Here is a 24226-nt window from a genome sequence, read left to right as displayed (position 1 = left end):
AGTGTACTTTCCGCGCCGGAGCGTGGGCTAGCTGGTCCCAATCCGGCCGAAATGGATGTCGCATATTTATAAGCCGCCGAGCGCTGACTTCCGAGAACCGATTTGAAGCCAGCTTGCGGCCCGACTAGTAGCCGAGCTCCAATGCTAGCAAGTACCCTCGAGCCCGGGCACCTTATTCCAAGTATTCCCCAAGAATCTTATGAATAATCTTACCCCGCGCTGCTTGTCTCTGACAGACGCTCCGTTCCACCCGGACGAAGGGTTATAATTTTTGGTATCAAAACTTTGAAATGTTCTCGAGCGTGCAAAAGGTGAACGAAAAGGCAAAATAATCTCGCCAAGACCGTCGCCATCGGTCCGTCTGTTGGTTGTCTGCCGTTCTTGTTTGGGGGGGAAGCCCTGCTCCAGCCTGGCCATCCGCCTGCAAGAGTTGGGATAAATTTTGCATATGAATGCCTCTCGGCCAGGCCGACTTTGGGGCCATCGGTAGGTAATTCCTCTAATGGGTCGCCTGTATGGTTTCTGTTTCTGTGTGCGAGGCGTTAGGAACCGGCGTCCCTGCTCCCTGGGGGCTCCCTCGAGGTGAGAATTGTGTACTTTTAAGCGACACACAGATCCTTTCTAAATAATTGCCACCTCAGACCGGGTGGCTCCCGGTGGCTGCTCCAAGTGTAAATGGAGCTCCGAACACCGGCTGCAGACAATGCCTTTGAGCGAACGAAAGGGGAGCGAAACTCCTTTTAGCTTCCTTTTAGCTGTGGTCGGCCTCGCCAACGAAGAATCGCTAAAATGTGCCACAAAAATGGGGCTAATGCTGCGGTGTTGCCCACGGAGATCGCATACCTCCGGCTCGTGTGAGGTCGTTATGCTTAGGCTTCGCGTTTCAGTTGTTTCGAATGGCTCCTTCGAACGGCACGAGCTAACAGTCAGCTTGGGTTCCGTGCACGCCAGCCATAGCTCGAGTTCGATGGAGGGCGCTCGTGGGTGACATTTCTCTGGCTCTCGGTCACGCACCACGCAAGTCTGCGTTTGATAGCTTTCAAGATCCCCCGGCCAGCCGGCTTTGCGAAGGTGGATTGCGCTGCCATTCGTCGTTGTATGATGCTCTGGAATACGAGCGACACTCCGTACGGCAGACGGCGACCTTGTGAGGCGTCTCTACCGTATCGGGCCGTTTCTGCGAAGCTCTAATCAGTGGCCTTGCTCCAGGGATCCAGGGCTCCGGGGCCATATCGCAGGCCATGGCTTCCCGGGGTTAGGGTGATAGCGATAGCCACCACCGGCTGGCAAACGCAGCGTGACGCATTAGTCCACGTTTCTGCACCGAGATAATGTGTGTGCATTCGTTCCGCCAACGTATCTGACGAAGCATATCGTGCGCACTCAGCATGCATTTAGTAATAAGTTCTTCCGCCTGTGAGCACCAGTTGGCCCTTCAAGCCGGCAGCAGTGGAAGATTATGATTTACATCAGTCTCTAGCGCCAACAACTACAGCCTCTTTCGGGAATAGAGTAATGTCGGTTAGTCAAGAAAGTAGTTAATAAAATATTTTTAAAACGGTTTCTCTTTCGCAATTGCGATGTCGATTGAGGCAAGTTAGTGAACTTTTAGGTTATTTTCGATCCATGGCGATAATTTGTTTTCCCGAGACAGAGGTTTTATTATTTTTTTTATTGAAGATAATAAATAACGTCCGCTCTAAAAACTGTTAAAAAATTCATTTTTTTGGATCTTTGACATGTCCACTCGTTTCTATTTAGTTCGATGAGCGCTATGTTGCCAATGTGCGCAACATAGCAACCTGCTCATCGTCAAGGAAAATTATTAGGCCATTTGTCTTTGGATGTGTCAAGATTAGGTAAGACGTCAAATACTACGGAAGAACAAAAAACATTTTCAGTGCATTTCCGAGTGAAAATTCAGAGTTGCGTTGGGGCTTTGTGCTGCTTGGCTCGAATTGCCAAAGGAGTTAAATCGGAACCGCTACACCCGGCCACGGGCGCAACACTTCAGCACAGACACCAGCAGGATGCCAGGTTTGTATTAACAAATCCTCCATCACTTGCCGGCTCCGCTCACTATGCGCCGCTCAAACACTGAGAAAGGACCTGCGGAAAGGAACATTCGGAACGATAGAATGCAGCATTGGTACACTCGACTCCGGCCCGCACTAGAATCGCATTCCGGGGCGAAAATAAACATCATTAGGACCTTTCGGCAAGCCGGAATCGCCCGCGCGGCGCAGGAGCGGCGGGCCACCTCAAAACCACCGGCGGTCCTTTACCGGCCGGTGTGGCTTTCGTCCCATCCCTCGGCTGGGTGCTGGAAAGTGGTTAAGAGGAAAATTTGCGCTCCATTGTAAAACTTGTGCGAAAAGGTCATTGCCGGGACCGAAAGTCGAGTCTAGCGGCGTCGGGAGCGCGTCGGCTTCCGGAATCGCGTCGGTGTTGTGCAGAATATGCTCCCAGGCGCACTCACCACCCACTGGAAGCAAGTTCAAAAGCGACCGACACAGACCTCGCTCGTCGGGCCACCTCGCACTCTAATTTGTGGCACCAAAAAATGCCGGAAATAAAGGAAAACGTTGCCAGAAACACCGCCGCCCAGGGTGGGAAAAAAGTGGTTGCGGTGAAGCCACTCCGCGACCACCGCCGCGATCATAAGAGAGTCCTGCGCGAGAGCCGGGGTAGTGTCTGGGTCGGATATGGGAATTGTTTGCGCTTCGTTAGAGGGGCACAGCACAGGAGAGCATGAGTAGTCCGCCGGGATTACATGGGAAGTGGGTTTATTATGTTTGGTCCTTTGGTCCCGGGTGGACCACACGCCGCCCCCCGGGCTGTGTGTGGTAATGGTGGGCGTTAAAAATGACGACCAATTTCCCCCCGGGTCCAACCGACGCCGTTTGTGGCTGATGGATTGGGAGAGGATACGTTTTGCATGATGTTTAATGCCGTTCGGATTCGTTGCCATTTTCCGCTGGCAATTGTTTTAAAACTCGATTCATTTTGCCGCTCTCTCGATTTAATGGATTACTCGGACGGGTGATTTCCAAGCTCGCTTAAAAGCCTTCCGACATAAGTGGGATGCACTTTGAAGAAGACAGGGTCACGAAAGGCTTGGGAAATGTGACGTAAGAGCTGGGATATCTAAGTTCTCCGAGGAAAAATATGTTTCCTACTCCTTGGCTTTTACTAAATCCATATGGGAATGAGAATTTTAGTTTCAATATATGTCAATGTACATGTTGCATTGAAATGCATTTACATTCATTCCAGAGCTTGAAGCATCATCATTACGCCTCGTCTACAGTATGAGTTTTCTCTACAGGTTTTTTAAAATACTTGCGTCCACACTAGAAGCTTTTGCGCGAAAAATTCCGTGAGCTCCAGTGAGTGAAATGACAGTTCGTTTGTTTATGCTTTGATTTTTCAGTTTCCTTTCCTTCTCCTTCTATGGCCATTTTTGTCAAAATATGATCCGCTGTCGAAAAACTAGCCATATTTTTGGAAAGCAATAAAAATATGCCGAAATTTGCCGTAAACTGTCAAATTGAAAAAAAATACCCCCGAAACGAGAAAATATCCCATAAACATAAGGCGCTCAAAAGCAACTCAAAGTAACTCACGGAACTCTAGCAAAAGATTAATAGTTTCTTGGCCTGCCATACATTTTTTACCAAGTTTCTCATACTGTGGACCACGGGTTAGAGTGGATCTGAGGCCCGTAAAAAGCCTTCCAGAGCAACTAAACGCAGGCTGGGACTGTTATGTGTTCTGCATTTTGCGATGCACCCATTAGTGGATCGATTGAAGGCAGTGATTTTTCAGAGAATCCCATGGACATTTTGACCAGCTTAAGCGTCACCTGAGCTCTTTATCCTTGGGCACGATGCAAATTCTGTCACGTCTGAGGACGAACCATCGACACTAGCACCATTCGTCGTCGTCCGATAAAACCGAAAGTGGACGGTCCGTATTTGGTGAAGTTTTTCGGTTTATCATTTAATCTCGCCTGTCGCCACCGTCTGGACAGTAACTGAACCCTCCGCCGGCACTGCTTTGGTCTGCTTCGATCGCTGGCCTGTTTGCGTTTTTTCTCCTGCTAGGGTCTAGGGTACGTATTTGCCAACCGAACCTGTGCCCGGACTACGGTCACCAGCTGGCGGGTATAAGTAGAACCGCAGCGGACGTGACGAATGCCACCCGGGGCTACCGCCTGGCAGAGGTCGCCACTTTCTGTCCAGAAAACTAATGACAGATCGTTGCCTTCTCTCATAACCTTCTTTCTCTGTTTCGTTCCCATTACAGACCAGCAGTGATATTAGTTCTAGTGGAAAATCACGTCGCGCCCTGGTGAAGGAACGGAAGAAGGCGTCGAAACGGACGAAGAACGGTAAGTTACTCTTGGCGGGTTGGGTCGTTTCGGGAACTTCTCTTATCAGTGCTGTCAACCAATAGTTTCGTGACCGGACAAATTGCAACATGGCGGCCATCGCTTTATGCTGCCATTCCAGGGAGCGCCAGGACCGAACGAACCCATTACGTGTGGGGGGGCCATCGGAGAAAGCACAACAAACTGCACTCAATCGTTCCGGTCGTTGCAGTCGCTCGTGTTGCCGGTGGCCGGCGGAAGATCGATGGCTCCACTAAACAGGAACGGCACGTAGGCCGTTGTGTTGGGCCGTTTATTTTTCCGCCCCTCGGTGGCGACGACTTGGGGTTCACAATTTGCAAAACGGCTGGCCAAGAGATGCCCGGCCAATGGTTTCGATGGCGGACCGACGGCGATCTTCAAACGGGCGTATAAATCAAAATCCAGCCCAGTGTCCACGCGGCGGTGGATATTGACACGGGGCAGCAGTACCAGGAGCGATGTCGGAGCATGGCAGCGGGATTATTTATCTTCGTTTGATGGACCATGGAAAGCTCAGTTCCTCGTCCGAAGGCAGCCTGTTGCACGGTCGCAGTCCACCTTCCGGGGCCAGCTGTGGCACAGCGTGGTGCTCCGGTGCTAGAAGCGCCTACCTGGTTGGCCGGACCGAATCGAACCCATGTGTGCTGCTCCCGAGGGAACCGATCCGGAACCGATGCTAGGCCAGGGCAGCTGGCTGCATGCGCTGTCCCATTCAATCCAACTCCGCGCCCAGAGATGGCCCGCTTCCCAGGGCACGGCCGTGAACCATTTTCTCATGGTTTGCGTTGCCTCCGATCGCGCGAATAGGAGCTGTAAAACGGAAGGACAACAACAACAAAAAATACTGAGGGAAAAGCAAAAATCGCAGCCAAAGAAGGAAGTGTAGGAAGCCGTACGAGAACACGGAAAGCACAAAAACCAGGATTTGCCACTTCCGGTCGGGAGATGCCAGATTGTGAATGGCTTCTTCGGATACGCCAGGGATGTGCTCTTTCTTGCTTCTTTCCGCTCGATATTAATTAAATGATTCTTTGGCCTACCGAACAAGGATAACACTGCCCTTTTGGAGGGGGGGAGCTTGCCCAGGCTCAGAACCGGGCCGAATTCGCCGGATAACCGGCCCAAAACGTAACGTAAAATCATTAACATGGGCTTAGCCTATGGTGTAGGTTGTCTTTTTTTCTTTTCCCCTCGCTCTCTTTTTATACTCTAATTTTTGCTTCTCATTCACTTCGATCCGCCGTTCCCACGTTCGGTAAGAAAGTGACTTCGCCTTCAGCAAAGGAGCAGACTTCACCCTTGAGCAGAAGCGGGCGGCTCCTTTCGGGCGACCGAAGGTGACGGCACGGGATGGAAACGTAACATTTTTAATAACCAAAGCCTCCAACCAAGAAAAGGTCAAACCGGGACTCGCTCTTTGCTGGGGTCCTCCCTCCCTCCTGAACGGGTCCGAAGGTCCCGTGGTGCAATCGGGGAAAGCCATAGGAACCCGCTGGATGCGCATTAAAAAGCCGGGAAAGGAAAAATGTGTGAAAGGTTACGTTTCTGGAAAGGGAAGCGACTCATTCTTGCACAGCAAATATCAGCACGCGGCCCTGTGAGTGCATGCGTGTGTGTGCGTTACGAGTTTCTTTCGAAGTTTTTCCTTCCCAACTATTTTGCCAGGATTCCGGCCGGCTGTCCTTGTGGCTGGTTGGTTCGCTTTGGTCACTGGAATCGCTTGTGTTTCGTTTGAAGTTTCACCAATCCTGAAGTTGACCTTTTACACGTAGCATTGGGAACACCGGCGATGCCCTAACGTGATTCGAGGACATTAGACAGCCGGAACGCGCACCCCGTACGGACCCAGAGGACCCACAGAGGGTTTGCTTTCGTTTTGTTTGTTTGCATCCCTAAAAAAAACGATATTTTTTATATCGCCGAATAGATGTCAACTGAAGGACTCAAAGGACACAGGGCATCGAAAGCAGATCGGTCGAGAAAGATACGTTCCGTCTGTGGCCACGTTTCGTTTGGGTCACTGGCCAGGTGCAAACTGGGAAAACGCTCGACCGAACCAAACCTCCCAAGCCACAATCAACGTTCGGGTTGGAGGATAACTTGGAGCGTCTTGATGGACGCATCCTAGCAGAGCAGAGTTTATCGCGCGTAGAAAAAACGCATCCCTGTTTTGGGTCGCAAAAAAAGTAGGGCTCATTGCTATGCAAAGCTTTTCGGGCGGGTTGAACCACTCAATCAACATCCAGTGCCGGCGCGCGACTCGATCCTGAAGTGTCAGACAGATTGTTTCAATTTTCCATCCCGGTGACAGTTGCCGTTCCGATGGAGCTAGCAAAACCTGAATCCATTCGCCAGGGGGACCAGTGTCTTCCGCCAGTTTCGGGTGCATCTCACTGTGGACCTGCTTTTTGGTACCATTCCGCGTGATCTGATGAGCCACTGAGGGTGTTTCCTGCACGCGCCGGAAAACTCTTTTTGTTATATCGGGATCGGGATCTTGTCGTGCTGCCGGTCCAGACCTCCGACCAAACCGGCCAGTTCGTGCTGCAGTTGTGCTGGACGCAGGCCAAAGCATCCCGGCGGCTGCATTTAATCTGCAAATCGATCGCAACCGAACGTAACCGTTGCCAATCGTCGGAGGAAAAGCCGGACCAAAATGGGAGCAACCCAACTGGGCCGTTGGGCCAGCGGGTTTTGACGGAAAGCCAAAAAGCGACCGGCGCGACAATGTGCCAAACGCCACCGGGCCCATCCGGAGGGGCCTTCGGTGGCTTCGACTAATTAGCCACAGTGTGGCCGCAAACCCATCGTCCTCACCGGGCTCGCCGAGTCCGAGCTGGTGGGTCGAAAGTTTCATTCCCAGAACGTTACGCCATCGGGAGGAACCGCGGAACACCTTCTTGGTCGTTGGACACACCGAGGACTAACGACCACGTCGGTGTGGCTAAATGAGTTACCCTGTTTTCCGGTGGCAGCCACTGGCCCCGCTCTCCGGCCCTCGTCGTCCGGGCGAACAAATTAAAAAGAGTTTAAAAATTAATTTGTTTCGTTTCGTTCCATTACAAAACCTGGACGAGCGCGCGCGGGCACCAACTTTGACCTTCTTTTTCCGCCGGAAATCGGGCGGGCGGGCGTTCCGTGTCCTTGTAGAAATAAGTTTTACAGCAGCAATGCAGCAGCCAGCCTGGCTGTAAATGTCGTGGCGCCCACATTGGAGTGGGAAGAAACAAAGTAACGACACTGGCCACAAGTAATGGCACAGTGTCGGAGTGCAACCGACTGCAACATGCAAATGGGTGAAACATTGTAATGCGCAACGTCTCTGGAGCTTCCCACTCCCACCGCGTGGCATAATATTTCGTGCATAACTCTCGTTGGGCCTGCAATGATGACCACCGGCTGGTGAAGCCTTTTCCTCGGGCTGCGTGGGCTGTGCGTTTCGGACCAGAGGCAATGAGCTGTGAAAGTTCACTGTTCAAGTTCCACTTGGTTTCGGGTCGAAAATGGGGGCAATAGTATTGGAATTTCCTCAAGATGCTAACTAGTCTGTGGAACGGTCGTTCGGTGACCGGGAAGCACAGGTTGAAGAAAATTCCCGCAAGTGGCTGTGGAAATACTTTGGCGCACTCAACACTTGTTTACAAAATGCATGAGCTTTTGGCGTTTTCAACACAACTGCTCGATTAGTGCTCAATAAATAAGTGCTCGAAATACGAGCGTGGTGCTCGAATGGATTAAAAAAAAATAAATTGGATCTTTATTAGACATAACTTACACAATAACTTACACTTACACATAACTTTATTAGATTACATAAGAGTGCAGAGATTTTCCACATTGGGATTACAGCTTTTTTATAAATCTAAGGTATCAAAATGATTCAAATGAAAATGTTTCGAATTAAATCTACTAGGCTGTTCAATAAGTTCGTATGGTCGGTAACAGAGACCGCTGCTACGAGCCTGATTTTTTTGTTACATTGGTACACTCTTCAAATGAACGTATGTGAAGTTTCATTTCAAACGGTCACTTAATTTTTTTTACAAGCCATTTAGTATTGACGTGTCACAGGATCTTTCTACGGCTGTTATGACGTCATCATTTGATGGAAAACGCTTTCCGCGCACGATTTTTTTTGGTTTAAAAACAGATGGAAGTCGCTAGGGGCTAAATCTGTTGAATACGGTGGATACCTAAACAATTCAAAGTTTAATTCATGAGTTTTTGCCATTTTCAAAATGCTTTTGTGACAGGGTTCATTGCCCTGATGAAAGGGGATGTTTTTCTGCTTTCAACCGGGTCTTTTTTCACAAATTTTCACCTTCAGTAGGTCTAGAATGTTATAACAACAATCAAAATTTATTGTTTCATCAGTTTGCAAGTAATTCGCTAACAAAATTTTATTCGCATCCCATAAAACTGATGCTAACATCTTGTTTGGCATTTTTTAGACGAACTCGTTTCAGAACCGAAGAAAAAGGTTCACACCACTCCTTAGCTTCTTGTTTTGATTCAGGATCATAGTAATAGACCCAAGTCTTATCCACAGTAAAGATTCGATGCACAAAATCCACTTTATCCTATCGAAAACGCTTTGAATGTTGTCAAGAAAGATGCATTCGAATGCGTTTTTAGCGAATGCGGCACCCATTTTGCAAACAGCTTTTAGGAACCCAAAACTTCAGTCAAAATATTGGTTATACTACGATTGGTATTTTTCTACGATTTCAGGTGTTGTGTCTGTTTTTTGACGTTTTTAGCATGGATCGCCTTGAAGGCTACTACAACCACGTTTAAACTCAGAAACCCCCCTTTTAACCGCCAAATTAAAGGTGAAGAGTTCTTATACACTTTCCACATTCGTTCAAAAATCTCCTTTGCTTTTAAACCTTAAAAAAAAATTAATTCACTGCACAAGACTTGATTTTTTCCGTTGTAAAAAAACTGTGACACGTCGAAATGAATTGTAAAAATAAAATTAAGTGACCGATTGAAATGAAACTTCACATACGTTCATTTGAAGAGTGTACGAACATAACAAAAAAAATCAGGCTCGTAGCAGCGCTCTCTGTTACTGACCATACGAACTTATTGAACAGCCTAGTATTCAAAATATATGTTATGCCACGTGGCAGTGAGTCATTTCATCCTACTTGTAACTAATAACTAACAACATCTTACAATAACTAACAACAACCAATTTGACGGTTCGTATCACCGCAAATAATTATTGAAACCACCGCTTTTCTCACTGTTTTTCAGACAAAAAAGAAAAATCAAAACCGACGCTAGATAAGCGGTTCTCGGAAGCGAAAGCGTCACCGACCGTCAAGTGTGTTCTCGTCGGTGACGGTGCCGTCGGCAAGACGAACCTGATCGTTTCCTACATCCAGGATCGGTTCATCCACGAGTACGTGCCAACGGCGTTCGATAAATACAACGGTAAGTGTCGCTTTCTTCCACCATGCAGCTGATGGATGCCCCCGTTTGGGGTGTTGGTTTCCATTTTTCAGCAACCATCGCGGGTTTCGGGAGCAAACCTACAACCGGCCTCTGTTCGGTCGTTCGTGTTTGAAGTTGGTGAAGTAGTTTTGCATGGGAAGCCGTTAAGCGCGCTCTCCGATTGCAAATCATGAATGCGTTATTTGCCACGGCTGCCCGGTGCTGCCCGTTCGTTTTGGCTGGCTGAGCGTCCAAGAGAATTAAAGTCGGTGCAGGAAATGGTAGTTCGAGCATTTCCGGTCCCGTGAACCGGAGCCCACTCCGGCGGCGTACGGTACTCGGCGCCAACGGATTTCATCGAAACGGAAGAATGTGCACACGACTTCGGTCTCGCATATGGGGCAAAACCTTATGGGTTGGCTGGAGTTACCGCTTGGCTGCCGGTTTCGTTATGCGCCGCTGGAGTTCCGGACTTCCAGAAACCTCTGGAAAAGTGGAAACTGTCGACGGAAGCCATTTACACACCACGCCGACTGGTGAGAGACCATTATTTTCATCACCGGCTTCAAGCAACTGGCCGGCCGGGAGATATAGTTTCACCGGAGCGGCCCGACAGTCCGACAGACGACGACGACTACGTGTTGTTCTTAAATCACGAGAGTTCGCCAGCCCAAATTCACTCGTCCGCTGGATGGTCCACTGGAAAGGACATTCTGTTTCGTGTCTGACCTGGCCCCCGGGGGAGCCATGCTGCGCCGACGAAATGTGTGGCCGGCGAGTTTATGGAAATGGTTTTGAGTGTTGGGCACAAAAACGCCCCGAGTGCAGCATCCTTTGGCCGCCAAACAGGACTACGAAACGCGTAGGCGAAACTGCAACAGAGAAATCGAGAGGGAGAGAGAGAGAGAGAGTGAAAACATGGAGCCAAAAATAAAAATCATTATAAAGTATCGTCCGTCCGGCGCATCCAGCGCTTCTGGTGAGTGTTCCTCCCCGGGACACTCCTGTTAAATGGGACACCCTCTTGAGCTGGGATACGAAAAAAAGGGGACGCGGGAGCGAATTATCATCTTCCCGGCACTGTGTCATAGGAGCTAGCTGGTTAGCCAGCTAGCTGCAGCTTGACCGTGGACATAATTTTTCGTTGACTTCGTTGACAAATAGCCCGGTGAGCAGTCTGCGTGGGGTGTGGTCGTTTAGAACTTTTCTGAAATGAAGTCGCAGTCGACTCTACGAAAGAGGGGTTGCCACTTCTTAACGGCGGGTCCTCGGCAGTACTGCATCCTGCCCTTGTTGAGTTTCTTTCACTCCGGCGTCGCACCGGAGCAGGATAAATTTTATTACGCAACCATTTTATTATTTTCACTCCATGGCCAGGGTGGTGCCAGAAATGAATTTTGTTGCACAGTGGCCGGCAGCCTATCAGCGGTGGATCGCAAAAAACAAGCTTAAGCCTTTTTTGCGACCCTCACATTGAGGTCAATCGACGTTGCGTCGTTTGATCCACCATCCGTCGCCAATATTACTCAGTAAATTTTTAATTACGAACGGCATCCGCAGGGCTGCGGTTTTTTTCTCTCGATCGATTGGTTGTAGGCCACTGACGGCACCGGCACACCGCTTCGAATGCTCCCGTGGGTGTCCTGTTTTCTCGATACATTGGCACATTGACAGAGGGCGGCGCATTGGCGCAGCGAGCGCCACAATGTCTCCGCCGATGGCTGGGGGGCTGGTCGTGCCCCGGTGGCACACGGAAGGTGGCGCCAGCCAGCCCACTCATCCACCCACCTTCTTCCACCTTCCGTCGCATGGGTGACTGTAACACAAAAAACCCGAGCCCCATAAATATTCATAACGCAACGATGCACTTTTCTGCAGCGCACGCCCGGGGACCCGAGTCCTTTACACGGGCCCCTCCCGGTCGGTCGATGGGGGGGATATCGGGGAGCAGCCCGGTAATGTACAGGTCGTGTAAATGTTGCACTTTTTTCCATGCATTAATCGCCATTTTTTCCCACCCATTTCCCATTATCCGGGCTGGGGTCGGATTTTGGAAGCAACGCTTTGCGGATGAGGTCCGGGACGGAACGGCGTCGAAGGCGATGTAATTATGATCATCGTTAGCGCCACTCGGGTGTCGGTGTCATCTGGCTCGCTGCGTGACACGCCGTGGACAAGCTTCTCCGAGTGGCATGGAGGTTGTTGCGGAGCGCTGTTTGCTTTCACCTATGCGCTCCGGGGGCTTGCGGCTTGACGGACGTTTCTCTGCTAAATGTTATGGTTATTTTATGCAAACTTTTTCACAGCTTTTCGTGTGGGCTTCAAATCTCATCTTTGGCCTGAGAACATTATTTTATTAACTAATGTTGTCTTCCCAGATGCTAGGACCACCGAAACATAACTCGAAAGGGTGCACGAAAGTCGCACCCGGCACTGTCCTTTCGATAGCCATTTCGTGTGCCTCTTTTTTGGGGACAAGTTTCACATGGCTCCGGAATAATTAAAAAAACAACAACTGTATATGCTTGCCGGTGACCCCAATGTTTACGAGGATCATATATCGGGGGGGGAGGTGGGCGGATTGTGAATTTAGTGCCACGCAGAGGTCAAACAACGGGCCGGCGTCAGGGCGATTAAAATTGATCGATTGTTTTTTGTCCTTTTGAGCTCCGACCGTACGCCACAACAACGTGACGTGGTGCCTATGTTTGGTGTGGGTTTTTATTAATTTTCACATTGTTCCGGTTTTCCGTCCATGCGTTTGTTCTCGATCGATCAAACATCGGTCAAACTATCGATCCCACGGCCTCGTACCCGAGCGCCGATACGCCGTCTCGTGTGAAGGATAATGTGCGGCTCTCAATAAAAATGTTCAATCCGACAGCTTACGCTACATCCCTTTTCCGTATCGGATCCGAACTTTTGATTAATCCTCGCGTAGTGTGGCCGAAAAAAATGTGTTGTTTTTTTGCCATTATCTGGGTTTTTATGGGCTGCGCTGGCCGAATCTGTCCGAGCGTGATGTTCCGAAGAATTTTTCAATTTCATGCCAACCACGCCAGGAATGTGTGTGCCACGTTATTAATTCTTTCGCCCTTCAGCACACATTCCGGGCGTTTCCGTTTCTAGTTTCCAACGTCGAACGGCAGCAGGAACCCACCGAAGGGCGGGAAGATACTTCACGACCCGGCACAATTGTTGATAATTGTCGCCCACTGTCTTGCGCCTTGGCCTTGGCTTTGTTGGCACCTGGCACGGAACGCGTCCTTGCGCAACAGCACGGGACCCGGGCCAGCGGACCGGAAGCGGACGATTTTCGAACACCGGCCTCACCGGGAAAAGCCAACAAATCCTCGCACTGCGGCAGCCCAGCCCACAGAGAGAGAGAGAGAGTGGTCACGGTTGGACATGCGACGAAGGACAACTGCCATTCCGGTCGCAAGATGCCAAATATTTGGAAACCAAACAGAAGGGAAGCCCCATAACCGGCACGAGGCACGGGAGTGTCGCGGACGTTTACGGTCATCGTCTGCGAAGGACGACCGCATCACTCGACTCTCTCTCTCTCTCGAGAGAGAGAGACGACAATGCACGGACAATGTTGGGTGTTCCTCCCCAAGTACCTTCCGACCGCCCGAAGGCAATCTTTTGCGTCTTCCGGCACGCGGGATTTCAAGAGAAAAGCAAGAACGGCGAACGGCGGGCGTTACTTTTGGGTCGTTGGGTAAAAGGATTTCGGTTTGCTTCGCCGCCAGGCCAGCCTAGGCCCGGCGTGGGCCAGCCTCTCTGGCGCACCATTGATAAGCACACCGAAACGTGATATATTCGGGTGGAAATTTTTGTCCAAACAATTTTTATGCCCCGCCACGAAACGTGATCTCGGTGCCGGCAGGACGCAGGACACACTTGTCACACAAAGCTCATTATCGGCTGAGGCGTCGCCAGCAGTCGTGATTTGTTTGCGGTGTGAATTTCCGGGGCCCAGCAGCAAGAAAGTGTTTTAAATCAAAGTTTATATTACCATTGATATGTTTTACTGTAATTTGGGCACCCAAATTGGAGGTTACCGACCGGCGCTCGAATTATTATAAATTTCAACTACTGGAGCATACTACAGTAAACGGTACAGAGCACTCAGCGTTCACATCGATGTGATTCTGTTGGAGAAAGGCCCGAAAGTTCTCGAATTCCATACTAACGTGGCGCAGGGGCCAGTCATTACGCTCGTGCGTGCTGAAGATTTGAATCACGTCCCGTACGCAGAGTGTACGGCCCGCGCTGAAATTGAATGCAAACATCACGAAATTACATAACGATTTGTCAAACAAAATTTCCTCATCTATTTTCGCCAAACGACGACCCGCGTGGCGGCAGACTTGTCCTCCGTGGGAGCCAGTGACGTCACCAGACGTCAGAGCAACGTTTCTCGCTTGGGCCACGTGTTGTTTTGAGCGGATTTTAAATGATCAAGATTTATCGTCAGGGCCCCCCTCCGCCTTGCCTAGACCTCCTAAGCGACCCCTTATTGCGTCGATAATAAAGTAAAGATGGAAAACTCCACCTACAGGAAGCAGCTCTCGGTAAAAACAAATAACCGGCCCCGGTTGACGGTGTTGTTGGCCCGGGACGCTTAGGCGGCCTATTTTCTACCCACGTCACGTCGTCGTCGTCGTCGTGTTGTGGAGCGATATCGATAAGGATAACGGACAACCGGGCGGCCTCGGTTTTGCGGGTTCGACCGGACGGGAAAATCGTAGCAGCAAAAACAAAGAAAACAACTGGTCAAGATGTATCGATAAGCGACACCGAAGATTAAGACAAATGTTTGATGGTGGTGGACCCCCCCCGGTGACCCAACCGAATTCAGGACGAAGAAGCTCCAGGTGAGAGAGAGAGAGAGAGAGAGAGAGAGAAAGAGCAAAAAGCTGGGATATGTTGTCTCTTTTCTCACGCATCCTGTGATGTTGTGATGTTTTCGGCCATTCCGACCAGAAGTAATGGAAACATTCTTTAATGTTTCGCGTGATTAGGTTCTCCGTGGATAAGGTAAGCAAAGGTATGGGCAAAGGACATGGGGACAGACAAAGATGAAATGAGAGGCATCTCAGGACAGCTCTCACTTCGATTGCTGGCTCAATGATAACCCCCCGAACCCGCATTCAACAAACAGGATCTGCCCCTGCTAGGCACTGGGGAATGATGGGAGGGATCATCTTTGCCAGCACGGAACTGGACCCGGTGTGATTCCGGGTATTTCATCTATCGCCGCCGCATCCTTCACGGTGACAGTCTACTGACTGGCAATCGTTTCATGATGAACACGCAAACCTCGCTGATGAGGGTTCAGGGCTCGTTGAGAACGTTCGCAGCTGTCGTCCTTCTCCATCGTCGGCCGACTAGTGACGGGTGTGTTACCAGCTTCAAATAGTTTAATGTGAGCAAAATGGCACTCACAAAGGAGCCGCGCCCGTTTCCAGAGTACAGAGGAATTTGCTAATTGCCAAAATCAATGCCGTCCCCCGAGGGTTGTTCTTGGTCCTGCCGCCCCGTGTTCGGTGGGTGGGTGAAATGGGGCCCCGGGTTTATCTACAAAAGTGGCCATTTGTTTCACTTAAAATACAACTCCGAGAACGGTGGGTCCTACACTGACCGACATCCGGCATGGGAGGAATTTCTATAGCATTTTTAATTAAATTGCGTTACGCCTTGGGCGGAGATGGGAGCTGCTGCTAATTTTAGCACACTTCTGAAGAGCCTGTCGCGACGCGTTGGTCTTAGTGTCCGACGCTCGACAATGTCCGTTGTAAGTGTGGCTACATCATCATTACGAAATGAGGGGCATGGCAGGGACTTAAACCTTAATGCTTGGAGAGTGTCTTGAAGGATGTCTTGAATTCGAATAAAACATGTCTTGTAGATAGTCAAGCCTGTTCAAGTGTAGAATCGAAACGAAGAAGTTTGTTTCCTTGTGTCTGTTAATTACATGAACGGTTTTTCCTTTGGAACGGTTGAACTAAATTACGAAAAGGTGATAATTCGAGCTACTCACGCTTCACGAAGCGCCACGAAAACGATCAACTTCATCACGAGTTTGGTAAGATTTTAAGTCCAACTATCCCTCGTAAGATCCAAACGCAAAAATCTAATAATGCCACGAATCAATTGAATAACTTCCCAGTTGCGTGCTGAAGGCTCTGCTCCGTGCGTAGACCTTCTTCGCAACGATTTCCATTCCATCATTCCGCCACAAAACCTTTAGACAGCGAGAACGAAGCCATCTGGTGACGGAAGCAGCATCCTGTGACATTCTGTGTCAACCGGCGTAATCTTTCCGCATCAATCAATGCCGCATCGTTGCACCCGTTTATGCAAACGCAAAGCGAATGAAATTGCCCTTTTCGAGCCTTCATTTTTACCTCATATCGATGACCGTCCCGAACGGGACGTTCGGGTTGATGCGTAATGCAATAACCATCGACCGTACCGGAGATGGCTCAGGAGTGGATCCACTAGACGAGTGAACCACCACACTACTGCACTTGGCCCGCTGTTTGGAGAGAAAGACCGGATCGACCGAACGGTCTTTCCGTCGAACCGGTCAACCACTCCAGTAGGCACCGGTTCTGGATGCCGACCAGAGTGCGTTGTGCGTGGTAATTGTAGTGAAATCGATACAGTGCCTAACCGAGTTGCTGCTGATGATGTTGCGACCGCCGATGCAATCATTGCAATCGATCGACCGAAGCACTTGGTGCCGTAAGAACGGGCCATCGTTGTCCCGTCATCGGGTGGTTCTATCTGGCGAGCTCATACGGCACCCTCAGATCCGGGGGTTCACCGGAGGTTCAGGTTTCATGCTGGTGAAGGCAGCGTCTAGCCGCTTGGTGCTCCACGCTCCTCGTTCCGCGAAGACCGACTAAACTCCCATAATTAAGATATCAGAGCGTTCCACGACCGGAGCGACCGATGGCGGTGAGATGGTGTTTTATATAATATCGGGTTATAACGTATTCCCACCTTCGATCGTAAAGTCAGCCATAACACCGCGCAAGACCGGTTTCGTTGGGGGCCCCATTTAGTGTCCGGATTGAGCGTTTCACCTGAGCCCTGACGTTGCACTCGGGGCGGGCAACTTCACCTCACGGCCGTGCTCACCCCGATCGAAGGCTCCGTTATTTTTCAACCATTTTTTCCCCCGGTCTCGCTTGCGCTTGAACCAAGTTCCCAAACCCACGCTCAATTAAGAGCCAACGAAAATATGTTGCCAACGCTGCGGCGCGAACGGTGGAGCCCTCCGCTGCCTGTCCTGGCAACCCTGTCCTTTCTAGTGTCTTATCTTGTGTCGCTGTCGTGTGTGTTTTGCTTCGCCCATTCGGCCACGTGTTTTCTCGATGCTCGGACCAAGGCTGCCCCCTCTTGGCCGGGCCATTGGCACGGGACGGGCACGACGAGACAGTGTGTCTAGCACGTTCGTGACATCGTTGCATGCTCGATTCCGCTGCTGCATCTACACGTATGACCTCGATCGGTTTTGCATGGCCAATCGACAAGGAATTCGATTTTTCATAGCATGCTGTAGGGGGGGACATAGCATGCTGCGATGGAAGATATAAGGATAAGCGGTGCATTAGTGAACATAAATTGTTTTTTCAAGAATTAATGGAAAACGTTGGCCACATTGAAGAAGGTAAAAGTAAGAGTGATCTTTTGAGCCTGAAATGCTGTGACTGATGTTGTTGGATCCTTCCTGTTATGTTTACCGCGAATAAAACGACAAGTTCTAGAAATTCGAACATAGTTTTGTCTCTAGTGGACTCAAATACTTGCAGCCTTTTGACCAATTAAATAAGAGTTTTCCAAAGCATCCGACCGAAAGTCCAGGTCCTCTGGGTCCAGTTGATTGGACAAGTTTTGACAAACCAGTTCCTAGTACTCTATCTCTCCTACCAGGCGTACCGTAAGTTTTTCACTTTTAATCTTGTATTCGTTTGTCCTTTCGTTTCCCATTGACTCCCGCGAGGTAATGTCGAGGCAGCAGCCACGCGCTTGGTCCATGCTGGTTCCGTAAATGTTCCAAGAAACTATCGGTTGACGATACGGCTCGTTTAATGGTGGAAAAAAGTGATCCCAAATAACGGTTTGGAGAGCGACCGAACCCGGTGAAGTCACCTGCGCTACACACCTCCGTGTGGCCCTTTCTTTGTGTGACCGTGAACGACTCGATGCCTTCCGAGAACTCGCACAGACTGGGAGGGATGGGTTGCGCAGAGAACCCGGGGATGAAAGAAATGTCGCTTCGTCCGATAGCTCCGGTCGTTATTTAGATTAAAATATGAACTGACTCTAAACCCGCATGGCCACGGCGACGACGACGCAGAACGGGCGAGGATGCGATCGTAGCGTCCGATAGGAGCCCAAGAGCTGCAGCCCTCCACGGGACGGAATATCATACAAGCGACGTGTCGATTATTTTATGATTATTTTGATAATTGGATATAAATTTTAAAATTGATTTGACAGCTGCCGGTGTGGTGTGGTCGGGGCAGAACTTTCCAGCGCCTTCAGGCTAAACTTTCCTCTCAGGAAAGCATTAGAATAGGACGTACAGTCGGGGTCCTACCGTGCGGGGATTTCGGTCGCCTTTGAGCAACGCGCCGCCACTACATTCGAGTCCGGCCGGACACAAGTGGACCGGAAACCTATGTCTCTGTGGAAGGCTAGCAAGAAGTTCAACGTTTCGACGAGCGGGACATCCCTTGTGTGGCCCTGAACGAAACGGAAAAAAGGGTCCCGAGACCAAACTCGACCCGTTTCTCGTTTGCGGCCACTCGAGACCTCTCGGGTCCACTTGAACCGGTCCACCACATCGCGCGTGCATCGTCACTTGAATGAAACAGGTTTTTTGTCCTGCCGGTCCGAAAATCGGGCAAACTAGCCCGCGGACTGGATCATGAAGTCGCTCCGGAAAAAGGGCAAACGGATGTCCGACCCCCGAGCAACGCACGGGCACCTCCTCGCGGCGGAGTAAGTTCTTGAATTGATGAGTACGAGATGCTCGACGGACGGTGGTCCCCGTGGTGCTTGTCAGTATTTTGTCGAGAACCGGGCTCAATCTCCCCCTACGGCTTTATCCTGTACATCGCCGGGTGCAGGACATTCACGTCTTTCACCGCCCCATTCGTTCGCACACACCTCACGAACCGCTCGCTCGCTTCTCTCTCTCTCTTCCACAGTGGATGTAAGCGTCGACGGGAGACCGATCTGCGTGACCCTCTGCGATACGGCTGGCCAGGACGCGCTGGATACGCTGCGGCAGCTCTGCTACCCCGGCTCGGACGTCATCCTGCTCTGCTTCTCCGTCGTCCGGCCGGAAAGCTTTCGCTCGCTGGCGACCAAGTGGCAACCGGAAATCAGCAAACTGAAGGGCGTCTCCGTCGTGCTGGTCGGGACGCAGTCCGATCTGCGGAATGACCACGGTACCATCACCAAGCTACAGGTATGTCTCTCTTCGACTCTTTCCTCAGGGGGCCATTAGTTGTTGAGCCATTGGAATGCAACTACCCAGTTCCCGTATCTTTCCTCATAGCACGCACAGGGCGTTCGTTCTAAATTTTCCCTTTTTTCGTCCGGCACAGGCACAGGGAGAGAAACCGATACCGGTCTCGTCGGCGTGGGACTTTGCACGGAAAATTGGCGCCAAATATGTGGAAACGTCGTCGCACAAGAAGGTAAGAACTTGCCGGAGCCCTCGGAGGCGCAACAGCTGGGCCACTATCAATCGCGTTCGTGCCGCCGTTGCGTTATTCATGGCTGAGTGACGGCCGACCGTTGACACACCGGGCGCAAAACCCGGCCGCGAACCTTCACCTTAACTCCGGCCAAGGTCAGCCGGTGGTCAGCCGTTTGGTCTGGTCCGGTTTTTTGGGGAGGTTGTTTTGGTGCGACCCGCGGGTCACCAATCGACATGTGCCGACGTGTGGTGTGGTGGGCCTCCTTCCAGTTTCAAACCGTTTGGTTTGATGTGTCGTTGATTTGTTGTTTTCCTGGCCCCCGCCAGTTCGTCGTGTCGCTCGATGTCACTAAATAAGCGAAGAACTTCCGCGAACTACAAACCTTGACCGGGGGCTTTGTGTTTGGTGCTGCGGTTCCGGTTGATCCATATCTTGGTTGGCAGGTTGGACGGTTTTTGGGAGATACACTGGGAAATGCGAAGAGGGCCGTATCTATTAGGCTGTTCAATAAGTTCGTATGGTCGATAAGAAAAACACAATTTTATGGTTTGAAATACACTTTATTATTTAGGAATGGCCTTCCTGGACATCAATACACTTGTTCCAAGGAGACTCCAATTTATAAATTCCTCTTTTAAAATGAAAAACTGGAAGGTCTTCAAAAAACGCTTCCGCCGCTGTTATGACGTCATCATTTGATGAAACGATGCTTTGACATTTGACGCTTTCCACGCATCATTTTTTTGGTCTGGAAACAGATAGAAGTCACTAGGGGTCAAATCTGGTGCATACGATAAATGCTCCAACAATTCGAACAGTAATTCATGGATTATTGCCATTTTCAAAGTGCTCTCGTGACCTGGTGCATTGCGTCCATTTTTAGCGAATGCGGCACCCATTTTGCAAACAGCTTTCTGAAACCCAATACTTGACTAAAAAAAATTGGTTACACTGCTCAATGAGATGGCTAGGCTTTATACTAAATCTCTTTAGGTGATTCGACCATTTTCCAACAAGATATCCTGTTGGAAGTTGGATAGATATTTTTTCTGCGATTTCGGGTGTTGTGTTTGTTTTTTGACGTTTTGGACACGGATCGTCTTTAAGGCTAGTACGACCACGCTTAAACTAAAAAATCTCCCTTTTCATTTTCTAATTGAAGACGAAGAGTCCTTATGGACTTTCAACATTCGTTCATAAGTTTCCTTTGCTTTTAAACTTTCCAAAAATAATTATTCGATGACTGCACGATACTTGATTTTTTCTGTTGTAAAAAATACTGTGACATGTCGATACTAGATGCAATGTAAAAACAAACTAAGTGACCGATTGAAATGAAATTTCACATACGTTCATATGAAGAATGGGCCAACATAACAGAAAAAATTAGACTCGTAACAGCCCTCTTTGTTACCAACCATACGAACTTATTGAACACACTAGTACTTGAGACAAGCACCACGAGTTCTAAGAACATGCCTCCCGATAGCAGACCAGCGTCGTTGGCGTTTCGGTTCGTGACAGTTGCGGGTCGTAATGAATCGATGTCCAAGAACGCTGGATAGAACACGCGTCCAGGCGGTAGCCACCTGTTCAAAGTTCCACGGTTGTGCCACGATGGATTGTGCTGTTTACCGGCCACCGTATCAGCCCCCCACCCAATGGCAAAATTGGCCAGCAATTGAGAGGGCTCGCTTTGGGTCCGCCATAATGAAGGACATTCGCCACTCGCCGGTAAAGTTGTTTATCAACCGCGTAGCCAGGCAGCAGGTTGGGCGTTGCGTGGGCACTGGGAAAATGGCCACGGATTGGCCACGACCCATTGACAGACGGAAACACGGTTCGCCATCGAAGCCCTGTGGCCGATGTTTGCGTGCTTACGCCACGGCATTTATCATGTTTTTCTTTCGTTTGCCCTGATTCTCGTTAACCAGAGCCGAGCCGATGTAAGGTGATCCCGCCGGTCACGAGGAGAGCTTTCGGTGGGGTTGCTGTTTGTTTCCGATTTTTGGCTGATTGTTCCATGAATTCCATGGCCTCGCTGGGTCCGGTCGTTGGGCCGCCCGGCACTTAATGTTTACAGTAGGGAGCCGAGCAACATAAACAGTTTACTAACTTCACCTTTTACGTTGTTTCCGCCGCTTTTAGGAAGGCATCAAGGAGGTGTTCGATACGGCCATCTGGGACGCGCTGCAATCACAGGAGTTTAGCCAACGGAAGCGACCCCTCTGGAAGCGGTTATGCTGCTTGACCTGCGGATAACCGGAAGTGCCGCCGCCCCGGAAACCAGGGGGTGTATCAAGACTGTCAGCGCTCCGAGCATCGGCGCGCACCTCTGCCCGATGGCCGGAGCGATGGAAACGTAACCTCAACATACACAACAACAGGCGGGGAAGAACTAGAGACCGACGACAATGAATAGCTTTGCTTAGTGTTTAGTATATTAGCCTGGTTAGCGTGTAACATTATTGTACAGTAAACGGCAGCACGCAAAGACCGCAAATGGAAGACAGACCAATAGTGAGATGGTAGACTTGTAAGCGTTAGGGCGAGCGGATCGAAAGTATTACTTTTGTAAAGGAAGCAGAAACAATATTTACGTGCGAAAAAGGGAGATTGTAGCGGATTGGTTAAATTTGAAGGTTTTTATTTTTACTCACTTTTACACTCAGAGATTACGTGTCCTGCGGCGCCAACTATGGGAGAACTAGACTTATGAGCGCACTAGGAAGGTTGTGGTAGCGTCGTCGAGGCGATTAAACGGTAGTAAGGTCCCTACGGTCCATATCGAATACTGTGCAGAGTGTACCTACCTAATTATAGCGTCATCACAGATATAAACAAGCAGTTAACGAAAGACGACACCCTTTTGTGTGTGCGTAGGCCACCCCGTAAACTGTCCGAAAGATTTCCCCCCGGGACACCGCAAATGCGGAGCGAATGGGAATCTCGGTTGAAATCAGCTACGCTTCCGTATCCTCGCTATGTCCTGATGTCATTCGGTTCGAACTTAGGCATCTTCGGTAAACGTGTGGCAAACAATGGGCAACTCTGGAATGCGTTCTGCTGGCCGATCTGATCAAACTTTGGGGACATGTGTCTCCCGGGTGCCGTTCGCACACCGCCGCCAAACTAACGACGACGACGCCACGAAGCGAAGAAACTATTTCCGGTTTCGCGTAGCCCGGATCCCCGGGCTGCCACAGCGAATCGATCTCATTTGCATTTCGACAGCTTTGGACCGGCCCAAGTCGACGCCTGACAATAGATAGGACCTCCTCCTCAGCCGTGGCGTGCTCTCCGTGTGCTTCGGAACTTCGTCACGGCGAACCTGCGGAACCTGAGAACCGTCCACCACCGCGACAGCTGTCATTCTACCGCACTGCTGAGCCCCATCATCGTACGCCCCACGAGTTTGTCTGCCGGTGAAAAGTCAATAAACTGGAAAGCTGGAAATTTAGCTCACCGCACCCGAGCAGGGACGACCGACGAAGCGGCCCGGTGGGAATGGAGCAAGTCTTAAACTTCTGTCAGTTGTGTGCCGCGGCCAGCCAGAAGCTTAACGAAGAAGCGATAAGAGAGAGAGAGAGAGACCTTAAACGGAGACTGGTGCTACGAACCGACACTTGACAGTGCACGGCACGGTTCAAGTGGGGCGTGCAGTTCGGCCACAGCGGCCACAACAGCAGCGTTGCGGCTGACTGAGTCCGGACACGGAGACCGGGACCGGGTTAAACGAGTCGCATCCGGGAACGCGCCCGCTGTGTGTACCGGATCTGGAAAACTACACCAGAACACCATCGGGAAACTGTCGGGGAAAATTGGGACCTGCCGCCGCCGCCGCCGCCGCCGCCGGTTGTCTCCCAAAATCAATTGAACAGCAGCATAAACTTTTGCCGAATCGTATCGAGGACGAAGGCTTCCCCCGCACGAGGAACCAGCGACAAAAAGGCACGAACTAGTATCACATCCTTCGACGCAAGATGGACTCCCGGTGCCGTTGCCGGTGATACTTTCTTTACGCCCGGTGGACACTTTCGGAACGCCCGCTACGAACGGGGCCAGCGCAGAGTTGATGATGAACAGTCAAGTACGAAGGAACGCACGTACGGCCGAAAGCGCCCTCTCAACGATGGTGACGATAATTGCAGTTTCACCGAGTAACTTATTTCTCGGGAGGAGGTCATAATACCGACAAAAAAAGGGCACCAGCGGCAAGGTAGCCCCGTCTGTATCCACACACTGTTTGGCAGAAAAGTTTTGGACCGAAAGGACCGTGCAGCTAGAGTTCCTCCTGTACCACCGTTGACTAAATTGTATGACTTCGTGCGAACCTTCCACGTTACGGTGGAAGTAGGACATTGCTAGGGAAGGGTACCCGATTCGATGGCAGATGGCCGGAAAGGGGACCGAATGAACGCTGACAATGGCAACTTTTGACGCTTTCACGTCAAACGCAGACTGAATCCACCCGTGGCCAATGTCGTTATGCGGACGCAAAAAGAAAATCATCATCTTGGGGAGCGCAAAAAGAAAAATGAAACCCGCTATCAATAGAGTTATCGATTTCTTCTTCGTTTAACGTGTCCCTGTGCCCCGCGCAAAACGGGTGACCCATCCTCTGTCATCTTCATTCATT

At 50.3% G+C, this 24226-nt stretch overlaps 1 protein-coding gene across 1 annotated transcript in view; it reads left to right on the top strand.

The window, feature by feature from the left end:
* LOC131207385 (uncharacterized) overlaps window positions 1-22348 on the top strand; it is a 32107-nt gene extending 9759 nt beyond the window's left edge. Inside the window, exons 2-6 of the mRNA XM_058199997.1 lie at window positions 4309-4393; window positions 9677-9856; window positions 19090-19352; window positions 19492-19584; window positions 21736-22348. Coding sequence (XP_058055980.1) covers window positions 4309-4393; window positions 9677-9856; window positions 19090-19352; window positions 19492-19584; window positions 21736-21849 — 735 coding nt within the window. The 3' untranslated portion in view covers window positions 21850-22348. The remainder of the gene's footprint in view (window positions 1-4308; window positions 4394-9676; window positions 9857-19089; window positions 19353-19491; window positions 19585-21735) is intronic.
* The last annotated feature ends 1878 nt before the right edge of the window (window positions 22349-24226 follow it).

Source organism: Anopheles bellator, chromosome 2 (assembly GCF_943735745.2).
Source record: "Anopheles bellator chromosome 2, idAnoBellAS_SP24_06.2, whole genome shotgun sequence".
Classification (NCBI taxonomy): domain Eukaryota; kingdom Metazoa; phylum Arthropoda; class Insecta; order Diptera; family Culicidae; genus Anopheles; species Anopheles bellator.
The sequence above is the reverse complement of the archived record's forward strand: the minus strand, read 5'-3'. Positions and strand labels throughout refer to the sequence as shown.